General features: G+C 56.6%; 1 protein-coding gene across 1 annotated transcript in view; it reads left to right on the top strand.

Annotated features, from left to right (window-relative positions):
* Positions 1 to 1,794: 1,794 nt before the first annotated feature.
* The window catches only part of NTSR1 (neurotensin receptor 1), a 54,479-nt gene continuing 43,065 nt past the window's right edge, over positions 1,795 to 13,208 (top strand). The window contains exon 1 of the mRNA XM_014849164.3: positions 1,795 to 3,239. Within this exon, the coding sequence (XP_014704650.3) occupies positions 2,526 to 3,239 (714 nt within the window). The 5' untranslated portion in view covers positions 1,795 to 2,525. The remainder of the gene's footprint in view (positions 3,240 to 13,208) is intronic.

Consider the following 13,208-nt stretch of genomic DNA (forward strand, 5'->3'; position numbering starts at 1 on the left):
TGGACCTGGCTTGGTCCTCCCCGAGCACAATGCCAACACCTTCTCAAGGGTCTCAGCTGTTTGGGAAGCATTTGTGTCGGGGAAATCAGAGGAGAAAGGGGCAAACAACTTGGAGTAGAAGGTTCCGGCTGCTGCGCCATCCCGGCTTCTCGATGCCGGAGGAGCATCCAGAGCAGGCCACCAGGGAGCCGTGGACGCGTCTGCTGCCCCCTGTAGAACAAGGCCTTCCAAGCGACATTTCCTTGATGGCTTCAAGCAAATGCCTTGTCATAATATTTGTGCTAAGTTGCCTTTTATGACTTTTTAAGCTCCTAGGCTGGCTCAAAAATAAATCTTTGAAAAGAAGGCCAGCTTAGCAGAAAGGTCAGGGGTTTGAAAACCAAACAGTGAGCTTAGGCAACCGGCAGGAATGCGTCTCCGTTGGCATCGTCCTGAGCATCTACAGCTAGAGGCCGGCAAAGGGACAGGCTCCAGTGGCCACTGACAGGTACCTTGCCCTTGGAGGGCTCCTGACGGAGGTGACCAGAGGTCACCATCCCTGGTAAGACTCCAGTGTTACCGTGGGTGCCGAGATGGCATTGAGCTCCCATGGGTCCAACAGGGCCCAGCACCATCACTTCCTCTTGTGACGCAGACACTCAGGTCTCAATCCCAAGATGGGTTTACTTAAGTGGTGGGTTTGTCTTCAGAGAACAAGCCTAGTCTAACCTGGTGGGGTTTTAAAGCAACTTTTGTTGGCCCGAGCATGTCCCCGTCACAACCCTGAAGTCGCCACACGGTCTGTTCCCCGGTGTTCACTCCACGGGTGTTCCCGGGGTGCCTGTGTGCCAGCACTGACAGCGTCTGCAGCAGCCTGGCCTCAAGCAGCGGCCATTCAGCCAATATTCCCATCTTACAGATGATGAAATCAAGGCACAGAGAAGCTACGACACTCGCCCAAGCATTAAATAGCAGGGCCAGGGGGTCTGTCGCCTCCAAGCCGCCCGCACCGGCATCCAGCAAAGGGACTTGGTGCTGCCTTTGAAGGCTAAAAGTACTTTCCCACGCTCAGACTCCCTGACAGGAGCAGCAGGTTTTGGTGGAACGGGCAAAGCCAAGAAGGAATAAATACAGACCCATGCTGGCCATGAGCTCATCAGCCTGAACTTCTCCCTGCTGGGCAGGCTGGACTGGGGCTGGGAGCTGGGGCTGGCAGCTGGGGGCTGGGTGGGTTTTCCTCAGCTTCACTCCCTCCCCTCAACACCCAGCCCCTCTCAGCCTACTCCCATTTCCCATTCCCAGCACAGCAAGTGCCGCCAGCCAGGTCCCCACAGGGACAGGGCTGCCCCTCCCTAACCCTGCCTGGCACAGGCTCTGAGGGTGACTTCTGATGACCAGCTCCAGGCGGTGATGGGGGCTGGGGCATGGCAGCTCATAGCACAGCAGCCTGGACAAGGCCACTCCTCCAGGGTGCCCGGTGCAGGGACCCAGCCTGCATGGGAAGGGGTGCTGCTTTGTTCCCCACTCTTTGCCCCCCTCATTCACCCACCCCCTTGGTTGTGCCAGGACCCCCTGGGCCACCAGCTTCAGGCACCTTAGGTAGGCACCCCAGAAGGGAGGGGCAGCCCAGCCACCCCAGCGGGAAGCTTCCTGCTGCGCCCTTCCCCTCCATTACCCCCTCACCCCCGCTGAGCGAGATGCTGTGAGGGGAACGGCTCCCTTCGTGGCGGGGTTGCGGGGCGGGGGAGTGAGAAGTTGGGAAGACTAGGGAAAGGAGGATGTGCCGCCTGGGGGAAGGTGCCTGAAAAGAGCCATTATCTCCTGTGCACCCCTCCGGAATCCCAGCTCCCCGGGGCACTCGCCCAGCCCGGATTGTCCCTGGGAGCAAAAACACGGGGGCGACCCGCCAGCCCTGCACTCCGCGGGGCGGGGACCCCGGCTGGGGCCTCCTCCTCCCCGGTCCACCGCCCGCCACGGCTGGGCGCGCCGCGCCGCCGCCAGCTCAGCAGAGGCGCGGAGCCCGGGAGGGCGCGGGCGCGGGGGGCGGTGTGCGGCGCGGGTGTGCGCGGAGAGCGCGAGGGAGGAGAGCGTGAGCGAGGGAGAGAGCGCGCCGGGGCAGCGGTGCGTGCGCTCCGCTCGGCGCCACAGGCTCGCCCCGCGCAGCCCCGGCCGGCCGGGTGCTCTCCAGCAGAGTCGGCACTGCCGCCCCGGAGCCCGAGGAACCGCGGCGTCTGGAGATCGGAGGAAGCCGGGGCAAGCGCGGAGCCCGGAAGGAACTCGCAGCCCAGAGCCGGGAGTCTGAAAGAGGAGCGGAGCCCGCAGCCCCGGGTGAGCGCAAGCCCGGAGCGCTCCGGGTGGCACGGTCCGCGTCTGGTGCTTCCCGCCTGGACGACGCGCCCCCTCGCCGTCTCGCGCCCTCCGCTCGGGCCCCTGGTACTCTGTCCCTGCCTGAGACGCGCCCACCCTCGCCTGGGCTTCCGGCCGCGGAGGCGCCCGACCGAGCCGCGGACCCCGACGAAAGCGGCGCCCGACCCCACGCGCCCACCATGCGCCTCAACAGCTCCGCGCCGAGCCCCGGGGGCGCGCCGGGCCCCGACCCCTTCCCGCTGCCGCCGTCGGGGATGGAGACGACGCTCCTGGCATCCGGCCTTGGCAACGGCTCGGGCAACGCGTCCGAGCAGGTCCGAGCGGCGCCCAACAGCGACCTGGACGTGAACACGGACATCTACTCCAAGGTGCTGGTGACGGCCGTGTACCTGGCGCTCTTCGTGGTGGGCACGGTGGGCAACTCGGTGACGGCGTTCACGCTGGCGCGCAAGAAGTCGCTGCAGAGCCTGCAGAGCACCGTGCACTACCACCTGGGCAGCCTGGCGCTGTCCGACCTGCTCATCTTGCTGCTCGCCATGCCGGTGGAGCTGTACAACTTCATCTGGGTGCACCACCCCTGGGCCTTCGGCGACGCCGTCTGCCGTGGCTACTACTTCCTGCGCGACGCCTGCACCTATGCCACGGCTCTCAACGTGGCCAGCCTGAGTGTGGAGCGCTACCTGGCTATCTGCCACCCCTTCAAGGCCAAGACCCTCATGTCCCGCAGCCGCACCAAGAAATTCATCAGTGCCATCTGGCTGGCCTCAGGCCTGCTGGCCGTGCCCATGCTCTTCACCATGGGCCAGCAGAATCGCAGCGCCGACGGCCAGCACCCCGGCGGCCTGGTGTGCACGCCCATCGTGGGCACGGCCACGATCAAGGTCGTCATCCAGGTGAGCGGCCTCTTCAAGGGGAGAAGGGCCAGGGAGAAATGAGGCTCTCAGCCGGGGCAAGGTTAGCAGGCACCCCTCAGAGAAGCCGCCACATCTCTCTTTTCCTCACCCCAAAAGTGATTTCCTATGTGGGCACCCTCTAGGAACAGGGAATTGGAGAAATGTCACTCTTGGGAGGGAAATGAGGGAGAGGGGTGAGGGGCCTCAGAAGCAGCCTGACACTCCCCCCTCTTCACTCCAGAGCTGCCGGATCTCAGCGCCCATCTCATCCCCTCCTTCTGTCAAAGGGGCCAGAACCTCAGGTCAGTGGCCTCCTGGGGGGTCCACGGATGGGGCTCAGCTGTCTCAAATTCCCTAAGATGGGAGATACTTGTGTGCACTGCTGGCCTCCTCTGGAGAGTCCCTTTCATCAGCTTGTCAAAGACTTTGTGCCCCCAAGAGGCTGGGTCCCTCTCCTCTGTAGCAGCGCCCCCAGTCTGCTCCCCCAGTGCCTCCTGCCTGCCCTGTCCCAGCCCACACTTGGGAGATGGAGCTGAGCCTGGTGCTGTCTCAGGCCAGTTCCTTAGCTCAGTCTCAGTTTTCCCTTCTGTGAAATGGGGTAATCATAGCTCCAACCTCAGAAGGTACAGGATTCAAGAGCGAATGTGTGTGCCATGCTGTGTGGTTCCTGGCTCGTAGAAATGCTCAAAGGCACTCCTACTGTCGGTGACGATGTTGTTTCTGCTGGGAAGATCCTAAGGTGTTGAGCGTGGTGGCAGGTGGGGGGCCTGTGTGAGGTGTATAACACTGGAACCGGGTGACAAATGCCGCTCTGAGGGTCTGAGCAAAGCGCCACAGGCACCCAGGTGGGAGCCCTCCCTGGGAATCGGCTTGGACGAGGCAGCCTGGCAGGGTGGGGAGATTCCCGCCCTGTGGAGAAGGCTAATCAGTCAAGGGCTGGCCAGGCAAGGGCCCTGAGCAGGAGGAGGGCGTCCATGGGAGGGAGTCCAGGAAGAAATGCCACTTTGAATGGTGCCATGGCCCTAGGACTTGGTAGCCATGGAGGTGCAGGGTGGGACAAGGAAGGCCAAGAGGCAGGATCTGGGTGGGGCCGCCATGCTCTCTGCTGAGCTGCAGGAGGGGGCCAGCGCGGCCAGCTGTCCTTTCACGCCAGAGCCAGCAGCAGCCTCCCAGCACAACTTGTGCTGCTTCCTTGGAAGCCCAAGTATGACACATGTGCTGGGGTGGGGGCAGCTGGTGTGCTGGGGCCAGCGCTGTCGTCTATAGTCAATCACTGGGCTGCGGCTGACCCTCCACCGGTCATCACCGAGGTGGGCCAAGTGTCAGAATTACGTTCCAAGCCCCCTCGCCTGCACTGAGAACTTGTCGCTACAGGTGTCCCTTGTGTGAGAGGCCCCCGCCAGCAGCCGCGTGTAGCAGGGAGATGAGTGAGGGCGCAGCCACCTCTCCACTGGCGCCCTCCTCGCGCTAGAAGCAGAAGCAGAAGCAGTCAGGGCGCCGTGTGCGGTAAACAGACTGGAAAATTACCCTCCCGCTTCCTCTGAGGTCTCCTCTTCCTTCCCATGCTCCAGTCTTTGACGGCCTATGCCCAGGGGCCTCTCCCAATCTGCTCTGGGGGGCTGCGGGGGCAGCAGCCACACTGCCTGCCTCCAAAGTTATGACGCAGCAGTTCAGGTCAGCAACAAGGGGTGAGCGGCGCTCACTGCCCGCCCGGAGACGCTCCGCTCAGACCCACGCGCCCTCTGGCTCCCATGGGCTCAGCCAGGAGCAGTCTGGGTGTTGTGATCATCAAAAACAAACAACAGACAGAGGGAGCACGGCCCCCTGAAAGCATCCTGCCCCGACTCCGTGGCCCGTCTGTCGATCCCACGGAATCGGACGCCTGAGTGACATCGATTCACCTCCCAAAGCGCCGTTCCTCTGAGTCCAGTTGCTCTGAGGCTGTGATGCTGGGTACGGCCCGGGGCGTGTCCCGGTCTTGTGTCCACTCGGCAAGTGTCTGTTGAGCATCAACTGGGACAGGCTCTCTGCATACGGACGCCGCACCGGCCGAGCGTTCACTGCATGCTTGCTGGCTTCCTGATGCCCTCGGGGAGGGGAGGTCCCCGTTTTCCTTAACAGCCTCGGCAGCACACCTGGGAACCATGGGTGGGCCGATTTCCCGGTGTGCCAACCGCTCTCGAGAGGCCTCTCGGGGTCCTGCGTGCGGGCTGCCCGTGTGCTTGAAGGAACGGTCCTTACAGGAGAAGCACGGCCTTGGCCTTGCTGCCTTCCCCTGTCCCTTCGGCACTGCCATCCGCCATCTCAGGAGAGGTTTTCGGGGGCAAGTTAGGTTCCCCACTCAGGGTCCTGGGCCACTTGGCAGGTGTGGGCAAATGTCCACTGTTAATAAACAGCGGTCAGGCCAGAGAGGGGCTGGGCAGCTGTGTCCGCATCTCCCTCTCCGATCGTGGTGGGGTGTGGAGGCCTGGGCCCATCAAAATGGCCCCTCTTTCCAGAACGGGGCCTCTCCAGCCAGTGTCTGCCGTGTGGCCGACAGCCCTCTAGGTCTGTGAGAGTCCGTCCTGGGACTTGCAAGCAGAAGCCATGGTTGGAAATGAGGTGGCTTGGTGATAAATTTCTGGGCAGCTCTGAATAGTCGTTGCTGACACAGCTGGGCATTTTCTGAGTGTGCAGCCCGGACCTCAGGCCGCACAGTGGCGAGTGGAGTTCACGGAGCAGGCAGGGCAGTCCCAGGCCAGCAAGGGCCCAGGGTCCCGAGCCACCAGGTGGCCAGGAAGAGGAGCCCCAGCGCCTGCAGTGTGTCCCTAGTGTGGCTCTTCCTCTGCCCCCAGGAGGGACTGGATTCAGATCCTCCCAGACTGTTGGTCACAGTGAAATTTCTGGGGTAGAAGACGCGCATTTGAGTGATCAAGTGGTCTTGCTGTTAGGAAGTCCCTCTAAGAAATAGCGCTGCCACCACCGTCCATTCATGCTTCTCCATGAGGTAGGTGTCGGTCCACACACGTAGCCCTGCCCATGTGGATTGGCCTTGAGTCCTGTTTGGTCCACTGCAATTCAGGCCAGACCTTTTGCGCTGAGCCCAGGCGTGATGCGGGTCCTGCTGTCACAGGTTCTGTGTCGCTGGCTTCACATTGGGCAGGGCCCATGTCCGCTCACCCGATGAATGTGCACTGAGCACGTCCTGTGCGAGAGCAGCGAGATGGGGAGAGCGAGAACGGCAGAGGCCTGGGGTATTTGAGTGTCTGGTTCAGATCTGACTTGGCTGGGGGCTTGTCCAGCCTCGTTTCACCTCAGCTGCCCCCAGCCCCCACCACACCCAGGACTTAGCAGCGAATGCACCGACTGCCCCAGGGCGGTTGCTAACACCGCCGCTAGCTCAGCACCAGGGCCGTGTCCAGTCTGGCGTGGGCTCCAGCCCCAGCTCCCTGGACACGCTATCCCTACGTGTGTTCTCATCTTCCCAGTTGTAGCAGGAGGCACGGGAGGGGCTGACCTCCTCCAGCCTAGTGTTCTAAAACTTGGGGGACTGTGCCCACACACACATGCAAACACACACAGAGACACGTGCACAGAGACACACGCACAGACATGCATACATGAACATATGCACCGACATATGCACACGTGCATACACACACGTACATAGACACACCAATATGCGCAAGACACACGCGTGCACACAGAGACAGACATGTACACACAGTTACATGCACACACGTGCCCACATATATGTGTGTGTGCAGACACCCACACGGTGTGTGTTTCACCGTGGTCCCTCGTGGCTTCCTGCAGGCTGTCTCCACAGCTCAGTTAACAGAAGGGGATCTGAAGGCCTCATCTTTTCCCTCAAAAGTACGGAGGTGTCTGTGCTGCTCAGCGCAGAGGGTCTGGGGGCTGACGCCTGCAGGGAGCCACGGCCCAACTTCTCTAACTGGACACTCCGAGCGGAGACCCCAGGATCAGGGTCACCTCCAACCAACCCTCAGGGGCACGTGCTGGTGGACACATGTGGGAAGAATGCCCAGTGTGAGCCCCAAGCCTGAGGCCCAGCTCTGCTGCGTCTGCAGCAAACCCACAGGCCTCAGGATGCTCGAGCTGGTGGTGCAGGCTTTCCATCGTGACAGCGCCTTTGCTTTGCCAGCAGGGGTGGGGCATCTAGAGGCCGCCCTGGGTCAGAGCAGCCTTTCTGCACGAGGTGAGGTGGGGTGGGGAGGCTGAATTAGGAGCTGCTTCATTTAAGCTCTTTCTAGAGAGCCCCTCCCTCAAGGCCACACCTAACACAGCCTGTTCCTCATCGCCAGGTGGGAGCTGGTCAGGCCCACGTAGGCAGCAGCTGGGGGCTCCTTGCGTCAGCCCTTCATTATTGCCCTTTTCCAGGACTGCCAACCTCGCAGCAGCTCCGTGCCGGGGCCCCTGCTCTTGGAGACTCCCTACCTCCTCGTTCATCTTCCCAGAAAACCTCTTTCACATTTTGTGCAAACAGATGTGTTCCCGGTAGAGTTGGACCCGACTTCAGAAGGGGTTGACTAATGCTGGGTGGGGGCTCACCCTCTCTAGCCAGGGGGTCACGCAGGAGGAACTGGTGTCCCACACCCACCTGCTCGGAGGCCACGGGCACACCGACTCGAGCCGGCATTGTGAACACCCGGGCCATTCAAGTTGGACACGATTCCTCAAAGAGAGAAGCGGCCAAGACCTGGCTCCACACAGTGGAAGAAAATTGGTTCCAAAGAAATCAGGCCATCGACCATTTTCTCAGTGTGTCTGTCCTGTGCCGCTGGCTGCACCCAGTGTCCTCACCCGTGGGCGGCACACTGAGGGCCGGTCCAGCTCCCTCTCACTCCCCCTCACTGGTTCTGTCCCTTCCACTGCCCCTGACCCACGGGCTTGGTAACCGTGACGCACTCGGCCTCCGTGAGGCTGACACTCGTGGGCGCAGTGTGACCAGTGACAAGGTCCCTACAAATTAACAGTGTACTGGGGAAACATGGCAGACACCAACAGGAACTCCCCAAAACTGGTGCCGTCATGCACCTCCTGCTGTGTGTGCGGAGGACACAGCAGCCCTTTGAGGGGCCCCTGCCCAGAGCACAGACCCTCAGTCCCTGAGTCCCCTAACTTGGGGACGCTCTAAAGTCAGCTGAGGAGCCGTTCTGTAGAAAGGGGATTAAAGAGATGCAGCAACTCAGCACGAGGCGTGGTTTCCAGTCAGACCCCGGGCCCGAGGGAAAATGGCTGTGATGGCTGTTGAGAAAATTGCCGAATTTGGAGATGGTCCGTGGGCTGGTGATATTGTATCAGCATTGAGTCTGATTTCTTGGTTTTGATAGCTGTGCTGTGGTTCTGTGAGAGAACGTCCTTCTCCAAGGACGAAGTCTGTCCCAAGGCTCGGTCCACAGCTTTGGGGGCGCCAAGGGCAGAGAGTGGGCGTAGTGAGCCCTGGGCAGTCCGTTCTCAGTCATGCTCATGAGCTTGGGGATGGCGGCCAATGGGCTGTTTTCCTCTCCCAAGTTTAGAAGGTCAGCTCTGGAGGGACGGGGCTGGCGGCTGGTGCAGGAGGCTCAGCCACGGCACCAGCAGGACAGCGAGGCCCGGGGCAGCAGGGCGGCAAGGCTGCGAGGGCAGCAGGCATCAGACCCACACGCCAGGGCGGGAGGCCTTGCTTTCTCTCCACCGGAGAGAGAAAAGCAAGACATCCTGTCGCATGACCTAGTGGCTTGTGTTACAAGGAGGAAAGGAACCACAAGCCTTCCTCTTTTTCTGTTGTGGTAAAATATCCACATATTTAAGTGCAGCCATCGCCACCAGCCGTCTCCGGAACTTCTCCATCATTCCCAGAGCAAAACTCTGTCCCCATCAAACTCTAGCTGTGCCCACCATTCTGCTTCCTTCTCTGGATCTGACCACTCTGGGCCCTCATCGCGAGGGGGCGGGGTCTCAGGCCTCCCTTTGATCTTTAGGATTCGGGTTCCCAAATGGATGCGCTGTGCTGAGTGAGAGGAGCCAGCCTCACGGGGCCTCCAACCATGTGACTGCGATTACAGGACGTTCTGGGAAAGGCAAAGCAACAGGGACGGAGACATCAGTAGCTGACGGGCTGGGAGGCTGACTTTGGGGTGACAGATGTTCTTGTCTTGACGGCGGTGTGGGTTACACAACTGAGCATTTACCAAAACCCATGGAACTATAGGCTAAGGGTAGTTTTAGTGAGGGTAAATTACATAAATTGTGTCTCAGTGAGTCTGTGGGAAATGAAAGATCAGAGAGCCCCTGAGCCCTCACCCTGCAAAGGCTGTTTGGGGACCAGGTCCTCTCTCTGGCCGGCCTTTGGGCACCTCAGCATCCTCCCAAAGGCTCGATGGCCTGAAAGGACCAAAGGAGCCCTGGAGACAAGTATGGGGAGCTTGAAGCCCCAGGCAGCCCCTGAACCCTACTCCCCACTGCTCCCGCTGCTCCATCACCACTGGGCATCAGTCAGAGCCTGGCATCCAGGAGGCAGAGGGGGATGCAGGGCCTGCTTCCCACACCGGGGGAGGATGGTGTTACTGAGCTCACGGCTGTGGGGTCTGCCTGGGCCCTGAGACCCCCTCCTCCCCAGCAACACCCTGGCATTTGACCTGGCTGCTGCCAGCAAAGGTGCAATGACCAAGAGGCTGCGGGCCAGCCCCCGCCAGGTGCCTCCCAGGTGAAAGCACAGCTCCTGAGAGGAACCAGCCAGATTCCTCAGGGCTGACAAGGAAACCAAGGCCCAGAGAGGGCAGGGCACCCGAGCCAGGCCCAGTACCCGGCCCCGTGCCCTCTGCTGCTCCCTCAAATGGCCGTGACGGAGCCGCCCATCTGCAGCCACACCCTGCCCACTTTAGGGACGTCATACACGTGCACCTGTGGGGGCTGCTTCATCAACACACAGATCTGGTTTGGGGAGAGTTAAGGGAGACAGGGGAGTTAGATGGAGACAGGCCAGTGCTTCCATGCCACTCAGGAATGGGCAGTTTGGGGTTTATTGCCAGTAGTGTTATTGGCACGTTGGGTTCCTGTTGTCCCCCAGGACAGAAATCAAGAGAGACAACAAATGGGAGAGAAAAGTACAAGTTTATTAGCTTGTGCACAGGAGAGGCACAAGGGAGCCAGTGCAGAAAGGAAAAGGGCAGGTGACCGCCTCGTTAGGGAGCAGGACTGTGGGGCTTTTATCAGGCAAAGGCTGGGGAGGAGGGCCTGGTCATGGCATGGAGAGCTGGGGTGTTTCTTGCACTTGGGCTGTTGTTCAACATGCCAGCTCGTGTGATGCATGTATCATTAGCACGCTAGCTCTCCACCCCTGGGTGTGATTTTTTCCATGCTAATGGAGCTAGGGTCACCTTCACTGGACTCCTGGGTGTCAGGGTGCATGCATAAGCCCAGGAAAGTCTGGAGGCTGCCGGATGTGGATCTTGGTGGCCTCTGATTCTCCTAGCTTGTCCACTGGTTTGGGGGGGGGGGGAGGGCGGCTTGCAGATGGCCCTGTCTCGTTAGGCTGGTTCCTGTCTTATTTCTCCTGGGAGATTTTATCCTCCTTAATCTTAAAGATCATGGGAGAAGGTATCTTCTTCTGAAGCTACTTTCTGCTGTCAGGGGGCATTGAGAAGGGGTCCCTATATCCAGGAGGAGTAAAAATCTTTTTCAGCTTGTTGCAGGGTCCAGTAGGGATGAGAATGAGGACCAGGTGGGTCGGCCATTGGAAGTGGCTGGAATCTTTGCATGACCATCAGTTTAACGTGGAATTGTTGGAGCCTAGAGGACACAAACACGACGAGATGTCATTGGGTGTTCAGGTATCTTTCTGAGTGGCTTACATGGCACAGACGTAAATCTCCCTTAAGTTTATATCAGGTTGTCCAGCATCCACCTTCACTCTGCAGGCCTTCAGGAAAAGGTCAGGTTCAGTTTTCGATGATTCCAAATGAAAATGATTGGAGAAAAAAATGAAAACATTAGTTTGGAGATTTGGAGCCAGATATGTTATGAGACTAGAATAATTCAGCATCTGGTCCAGTTTACAGATAGAAAACAAAAACCTCAAAGATAATTATCAGAACTAGAACCTAATATCCATGAATGTATACTATAGTTTCTATTGAAACATAATTTTTCTCTCTAAAATGACACTCATTTTTACCAAAGATAACCAACTAAGACTCATTGGTTTGTAAAATAAGTCTGGTTTCAATAAACTTGGCCCAATTATTTACATAAGTTCAGCAAGAATAGCAATCAATTATATAGGTTCTTTCAAATCTGCTTTGCTGGAACTTTTTAAATAAGGACTCTCACATTGAACTTTAAAATCCTCTCAAGGCCCAACCAAGCAAAGCCAGGGACTTGTCAGACTCCTCCTGCAATACCTACAGATCCTTGAGCTTTCTTGCACCTGCCAGAGGAGTGACTTTCTTTACTCACCCAGTAAGGTTGCTGGGAACCCTGTAAATAAGGTACCAGGCTGATATTTCCAAGTGCCTTTATTTCAGAAAGTCGACCTTTATTCCTCAAAAGCTGTCTTGTCATACCTGAGTCTGTATGGTTCTCTCAAATATGACATTTTCCAGTCAAAACCTTGGTATTATAATCAATGGTTCCAATTGTGTTCTGTTATAAGGAGAATGCAAATAACTATATTTCCGTGCAACAATACTCACTCACTAAGAGTTTCCAAATTCTGGAGGGATAAAGTAGAGAGAAAAAGATAAATGTTTCAATTCTGCTTACAGAGGTATAATTTACCAAATTGCTATCATAGTTAGCATGAGAGAAAAGCTTTCCTTAAATCTGGAACCAAAACAAAACATCAAAAAATCAGCAATATCACAAACTAAAAGTCATATAAATTATAATCATCCTCATCAGTTCACTTAGTCCCATGTAACCAATTCTTGATCTTGATCTTTCGTTAGCAGTTTTATGAAGCCATTAGTTTCTCCATTAGAGTTCTGTAGCTTCTTACCCAGTTCAGTTTTATGATCTGAAATTTTATCAGAAACGTGTACTCTAGAGTAAGTATCCGAGTCCTTTCCATGAATCTGTCCAAAGAGGAAACATCTTTGCAAAAGTGAAAAGCATCAGAGTGAAAAAGCAACTATCTGCAAATGACAAAAGACTCAAAAGGGCAATTGACAAAGAAGCTTGGCTACTTCTGTGACATACAACACTTCAAGAAAATAACTACAATTATGGCTGACCACAAGGATAGATCAGAATTTTAGGAATGTTATATGATTTTAAAACATTTATATCAATAACATTTATCCACATACCACCTAAGAAGGTTTATCATCACTTATTTGACAATGCTTCCCATGTAATTTGACATACCAAATAAGCCTAATTAGTTTCATATCTCCTTCTTTATAAGAAGAGAGAACAGATTTCTTTGAGAAGTCCCAGGGGCCCTCTGAAGATTCTCAAAGAAGCAAAAAAAATTTTTTTCCTTCTTCCAGGTCAAAAGAAAGGCTTCGTTCAGGATTTGAATTTTTTTTTTGAGGGGAAGCTTGTTAAAAATATCAAAAGATTTTAAAACACTTGGTCAAATAGGAAACAATGCTTACTGTAGCCATTCAAAGTGACAATAGACATAGTCAAGGGCAGAGAGTTAAAATAGTCAAAAAAGCCTCAATAGAGAGACCTCAGTCTTTTTGAACATAGGAAATTATTTTAAAAACCATAGATCTTCTGGGGCTGGCCCCGCGGCTGAGTGGTTAAGTTCGCGCGCTCCGCTGCAGGCGGCCCAGTGTTTCGTTGGTTCGAATCCTGGGCGCGGACATGGCACTGCTCATCAAGCCACGCTGAGGCAGCGTCCCACATGCCACAACTAGAAGGACCCACAACGAAGAATATACAACTATGTACCAGGGGGCTTTGGGGAGAAAAAGGAAAAAATAAAATCTTAAAAAAAAAAAACAAAAAACATAGATCTTCTGTCTTTTAGGTAAACTT

Source organism: Equus asinus, chromosome 15, assembly GCF_041296235.1.
Source record: "Equus asinus isolate D_3611 breed Donkey chromosome 15, EquAss-T2T_v2, whole genome shotgun sequence".
In the NCBI taxonomy this organism is placed as follows: Eukaryota; Metazoa; Chordata; class Mammalia; order Perissodactyla; family Equidae; genus Equus; species Equus asinus.